The 6,000-nt window shown below is 54.0% G+C and overlaps 1 protein-coding gene across 5 annotated transcripts in view; it reads right to left on the reverse strand.

Moving 5' to 3' along the window:
• The window catches only part of SAMD4A (sterile alpha motif domain containing 4A), a 102,534-nt gene extending 96,534 nt beyond the window's left edge, over positions 1-6,000 (reverse strand). For 4 of the 5 annotated variants that reach the window (XR_012580940.1, XM_074544045.1, XM_074544044.1 and 1 more), the window contains exons 1-2: positions 5,761-5,999; positions 4,938-5,506 (exon numbers count right to left, since the gene is read on the reverse strand). Coding sequence is in view for 3 of the 5 variants with exons in the window: in XM_074544045.1 (XP_074400146.1) it covers positions 4,938-5,133 (196 nt within the window). In the remaining 2 variants the exon portion in view is untranslated. Of the gene's footprint in view, positions 1-4,937; positions 5,507-5,760 lie in introns of all 5 variants that reach the window. The other variant, XR_012580941.1, reaches the window with a different exon arrangement.

A 6,000-nucleotide genomic window follows, 5' to 3' on the forward strand; every position in this document is an offset into this window, starting at 1 on the left:
AAGCACCAGCAGGCAGGTTAAAAGCACGTGTCAGCTCAGATCTGAGGCTTGCCCAGGTCACCCAGAGGAGCTGGGGCTGTCCCATCCCTGGGAGTGCTCAAAGCCAGGCTGGATGGAACTCTGAGCTGTCCCTGTCTGAGGGGTTTCCACAGGATGAGCTTTCAGGTCCCTTCTGTGATTCTGTGATCTCTCCATTTAGGAGTCCCAGCTGCCAACTTTTAATGAGCAGAGCCAGCAGGGCTGCTCCCATCCCTCTCCAGGCAGAGACAAATGTGTGGAATGACCACACAATGCCAATGTCCAGCCCTGCACTCAGAATTCCCCATCACACTCAGCAAGCACAGGCTAAGCTGCTCACCCCCTCCTCCAGTCCCACTGTGTGACAGCCCAGCAATGCCCTCACACTGCCCAAGGACATTCAAACCTCAGCTCAGCATTGCAATGCAACTGTAAGCCAAGAAATTTTTTTTTTTTAATGGGAAACACCCTCAAAACTGGGCACTGCATGATTTGCCACCAGTGGGGGTCACTGGGGATGAACTACAAAATTTGCACAGTGCAGGGGTAGCACCTCCCTCATGGGCTGGGAGACAGATTGTGGCTGGGGTGGCAGCAACAGATGCAGGGCTGGAGCCACAGGGAGCTAAGGATATAACAGCAAGGTCTCTAGGAATATGTAATACCTTTTAATAGACCAGCTGGTACAGTTGGGAAAAAACCCACAAGCACACAAGCCCTCCTTTGAGCTGGTGCACCTTCAGGCCTGGCCATTTTTTCCAGCTGCATCACTTGGTCTATTAAAAGACATTACAGCTCCCTGCAACCCTTGTCTCTTCCTTTGGCCAGTCCTTCCCAGGATGAGGAATCTAGGTCATCCTGATGATACCTGTGATAGCTGCTGAAATGAAATAAACATTTTGGCCCTAACACATGGAGCAGAGAATGTCCTGTGCACAGGCCAGAGGAAGCTTGTTGTCCTTTAAGGCCAAGAGATTAAAGCTGTCACTGCTTCCATCAGTGCACGTGGGTGTGTGGACACCTGGAGGAGCTACAGGAGTCTCTGGGCACTTGTGCCAACCTTGCAGGAATGAGGAAGCCAGGGCTGGTGGGGTGGGATGTGGGGCTGCTCTGGGAACAAACCACAGAGGGATGCTGGAGTGGATGAAAGCAGATTCTGCACTCAATGTTTCATGGACACAGCCCCCAGATCTCCTCACTGGGTCTGCAGCCACAGAGCAGCCACCCCAGCACCCCTGGGTGCCCAGGAGCAGCACAGGTCCCATTCCCAGCCCATTCCTGCCTGACCTCTCCTGGAAGCTCAGAGGAGGTCGCTGTGCCCTGACGGCTCCGAGCAGCTGGGGCTGAAGCTGCCCAGCAAGGCCAGGCTGGAAGGAAGGAAGGAAGGAAGGAAGTTATAGCAGGCTTTTAAATAGTGCTGGGCAATACCTGAAACTGCTATTTCTGTGCACAGATAATATGGTTTCCATATTCTCCTCCTTCTCAGCAGACCAAGCCACTCACACTCCAGTTGAATTAGCAACAACCCACACTCTTCACCAGTTTAAACCATTAAAGCTCAGTGAAGCCACTGTGTGGGCCAGTCCCAAGCTGTGCATTTCACCTAATGAAGAATCTATAGATGTCCTTCCATGTTTGCTTCCCACTCCTCTTTTCCCTTTATAAGCAAGCAATGGATTGCAGGTGGTCTTGCAGCCCCCACACACCAATGCAGCTTCCCAACAAGGTTACATCCACCCCTCCAGGCTTGGGCAGGGAACCATGGAACCAGGAGGATCCTCAGGGCTTCCTGAGGGTCACACACAGCTGTACACAGCAGAGCCTGTGGGGTTTGCAGTACTGATGAGGACAGCTTGGCTATCATTATGAAAATACCCTCACACTTGGAAAACAAAACATCACCAAGATGGAACTCCTCCAAACTAAATATACTTGCTTCTCTGTGGCAGTTAACCAGTTAAAAAATGTCCTTCCTTGAGTTTTTCCATCATATTTGCCACTCATCAGGCCTCTCATCTTGAGTCTACCAGGCAAGAAACAACCTGGACACCTGTGCTGAGTTTTCCTCCACTCCTGGTGCACACACCTGAGGGCTCCGAGCCCAGCAGCACCAGGCAGGGAGGATCCCTGAGCTCTGGGTTCCCTTTGGGACCCTCCTATCTCTGCTGCTGGTGATAACAGTTCCAAGGATGGTGCCCATGCACCAGGGACCACAGCAGGGCTGCCACCTCCTCCTAAGGACCATCACACCTAGGAGTAACATTCCAGTTCTCCCATCTCTCCAAAGTGTTGGGACAAGCAACACATCTTGCACTTACAGAACAACTCAGTTCTCCCAGTGTAATTCCAACACCTCCAGGACATTAGCCCAGTAGTTCCATTGAGCTGGTGACACCCCTCCCCACACAGAGATTTCATGGAAAGGGAACATCCCCTGCCTTACAGCCCCCACCAGGGATGCCTACAAGCAGGGAGCCACTATTTCCAAATCAGCAAACAGCAGGAAAATGTACCAGAGCCACCTCAGGCCCCAGCCTGGGGAGGAATTGAGCCCAAATTAGTAATGCAAACACCAGGATTCAAAGAGTAACGAGTAATGCAAGGTTTGATGACAACATTGCTGTTCAGGACTTGGTGTGATTCCATTGCCAGCAAGTGACAAGTGCCAGACTGCCAGACAGGCGTGGAACAGGAGTGATTTAGGGAATAATACAGGTGGTTTTAGGAAAGCAGCACTAACACAGGAGACTAAAAGCTATTTCCTAATTGAGCCTGGTTACAAATCTCAGCTAACCTTCCCTGCACTACAACAGGACTGCCAGGATGCACGGACACATCCATCCCAAGGGAAAGCCACGCAGAGGGGATGCTCAGTGAGAAGGAGGAACTCAGTGGATCCAGGTTTTGGCACTGGAGTTACAAATGCCCTGGAGGAAGAGATCACTTTTGGAAGGCAGGCCAGGGAGAGCTGAGGCAGCTCCACCAAGGCAGCCAGGGCCAGGCAGGGGCTGGGTGCCAAGCCCTGCACGCAGGAGAAATCCTCGCGCCAAGCAAGGTCACCGGGATTACAGGGGCAGGCAGGGATTGCTCGCACGAGTGGAGATGGGAAGGGCCCAAGCCTGGTCTGCACCCAGCCTCCCACTGACAAAATGCCACCACACAGGCGGCCCTACGTGACTCTGTGGCCAGGACCTCATCAGAACCTTGCTTTCCTTCACAATTCACCTTTCCTGATGGCAGGAGGCAAATTACCCCCCTCCAATTCCCTGGCCAACTGAGGGGACACAGCTACTGCCAAACCCAGATTGAAAAGCTGAGATGTTGATAAAAAAAAATAAAATTAAAAATACATTGCTTACACCAACTCACAGAGGGAATCACAGCAAAGCTGTGCTGAGGCTGGCACGGGAAGCTGCAGATTTATCCAGGAGCAGCCGAGTTTGGAGAATGTGTTCCCTCCCGGCCCCCCCCCGGGGCCTCCCCACCCAAAGGGATGGATGAGGTTCATCCCTTCAGCTGTTTATAAAAGCAGCAGCAGCAGCACTGCGCCCAGACGCACTCGGCAGCATTCCTCCCTCTCATTCCTGCGAGCTATATAAGGGAACGGCCAATTCCAGCCCCGCTCCCTGCGCGCCGGAGCAGCTCCAGGCTCGGCTTCCTGCAGAAGGACTTAAATCCGTCCTCGGTGGAACACGGCGCTGCGCTGGACCTTGTCATCAAATGGCAGCGCAGGCAGCTGCCAAATCCTGCCGGCTCGGTGCTCTAATAGGGAACAGCTGGAGAAGGAAGGACCCTGCATTCCTCCCGCCCCGTCCACACCGGGGGCTCTGTTCGGGATCCGGCCGCAGGATTTCCATCCATCCATCACGGAACGCAGCCGGCCGCTCCCCGCACTGCTCTGCCACGCACAGCCCGACACCCCAGAGCTTCCAGCCTTGGTGCTTAGGAATTGGGGTGTTCGCTTTGCTTTTTATGGGATTTTTTTGGTTTGGGATTTTTTTTTTTTTTGAGAGGTGCTGGAGAAACAGAACTGCGCAACTAAATGACATTTCACCTTCCCCGCTGGCCTTCTGTGTTACAAAAACTCTACTTTAAGCAACTTGCATCCCTGTGTACATCCACGCTTAGGAACACACGCATCTGTAACACACCCCCCATAAATAAACACGGGAACACACGGCGCAATTCGCACGGCGCCTGTGCCATTCCCATCCTGCCCCAACTCCCATTTACTTTGGAGGAGTTGAGCAACTTGTAATGGCAAATAAATAAAAGAAAAATACACTTTCGGTAGCCACGCACATTTGCTGTCCTGCACCCTGCACGCTCAGTAACATGAAACAGTCCACTCATATTTTCTCAGAGCTCTGCTGAAACACAAGGGGGTATTCAGAGCCGCAGGAAAAAAAATGCGTCCAAACAGGATCTGAATGATGAAATAGGAATTGCCACATTTAACAGGAAAAAAAAAAATAGGATAACCCAGTTGCCCAGACCTTTATACAATAACAGTTCGTCTGAGGTAGCGATGGGCTGCTTCTGCATGTTGCAGAGAGCAAAGCAAGCCACGTTGCCCAAAAGAAGCCTAGAAAATCCAGACTCTACGTGACCTGACTTACTTATTTCACAGGAAACTGCATGGAAGGAGGAAGGGGGGGCACGGGGGGGAAAGGAAAAAAAAAAACCCACCAATCATTCATGCTACCGTAGTTACACCACGCCAAGGAGCGGAGTAGTTTGCTGCGAAAAACCAAACTGAAATAAGCCAAGCCCCGTTTGGAAAATAAAACGCGAGCAGAGAACCGAGTTGGAGGAGCCCCCCGGCTCCCAAACCGCACCCGTTTCTCGGGTGTATTTTTGTTTTTTTTTAAATTTCGACGGCATTAGAGCACCGCCCGAGAAGGCTCGCCAGCACTCACCGGGGTTGTTGGCCTCCCCTTCGAGGATGTGGAGCTCGGTGCAGTCTGCCAGGGAATGCTCGAGGCAGAGCTGGAGGAAGCGAGCCTGGGTCCGGCTGACGCGTTTGAGCAGGGAGAGCAGCGCAACAGTCTGCTCGCACTCGTTCCAGCCCTTGAACCACCCGGCCAGCACGCCAACCTGGTCTCGGAACATCATGGTGAGCCGGAGGGACAGCTCTGCGGGGAGAGAATAAATAACCGGGACAGCCTCCCTGCTGCCGCCACCGTGCTCGGGTCAGGGGTATTAAAAATAAAAATAATAATAATAATGATTAAAAAAAAAAATTCTCCTTTGCGACGCGAAGGGCGGGTTTGGTTTCTGGACGCGGCTCTCGGCCTGGGCTGGGTTTTGCTCCCTCTCTTCTGGCTCCGGTGCAGCGCTGGATTCCTGGAGGGAGGGAGCGAGGGAGGGAAGGAGGGAGGTGGTGGGGCCGAAAAAAAAAAAAAAAAAAAGCCAAAAAAAGGAAAATCCCAGCGTCAGGGCTGCAGCCAGCGAGGGGAACGACCTCCTCCCGGCGGGGGCTTCACACCTGGAACACAGAGAGGAAGGGGCGTCAGGGGGGCTGCGGGAGGACGAGGAGGATGGAGAGGAAGGCTCGCACTCAGCCCGCTGCCTTCCTCCCACTCTCCCACCGTCACCGCGATCCCCCCACATCCAGCACCGCCATTTGGGATGGGGGGGGGGAAGCACCCAGCACAATCCCCCCCCCACTGCAGCACAGTTCACCCCCCCACATCCAAAAGTTCTCCCCCGCACACACACTCCGTATAAAAACACACTCACCTGACTCATAGCGGCCCCGGCGATCGGGGGAGGAGGGGGCGGCGCGGCGCTTTAAGGTGGCCGTGCCATGTCCATGGGATGAAGGGGGGGGAAACGAGGGAAGGAGGCGGGAAAAGGGAAAAGGGAAAGAGGGGAAGGGGGGGGGGGCGCGCGCGCGCTCCGCGGCGCGAGACTGAGCCCGGCCGCGCGCCGGGCCCCCGCTCCCCCATGTCGCTCATTTGCATACGGGTGACGTCACCT

The sequence above is a fragment of the Zonotrichia albicollis genome, chromosome 6 (assembly GCF_047830755.1).
Source record: "Zonotrichia albicollis isolate bZonAlb1 chromosome 6, bZonAlb1.hap1, whole genome shotgun sequence".
NCBI classification, from domain to species: Eukaryota; Metazoa; Chordata; class Aves; order Passeriformes; family Passerellidae; genus Zonotrichia; species Zonotrichia albicollis.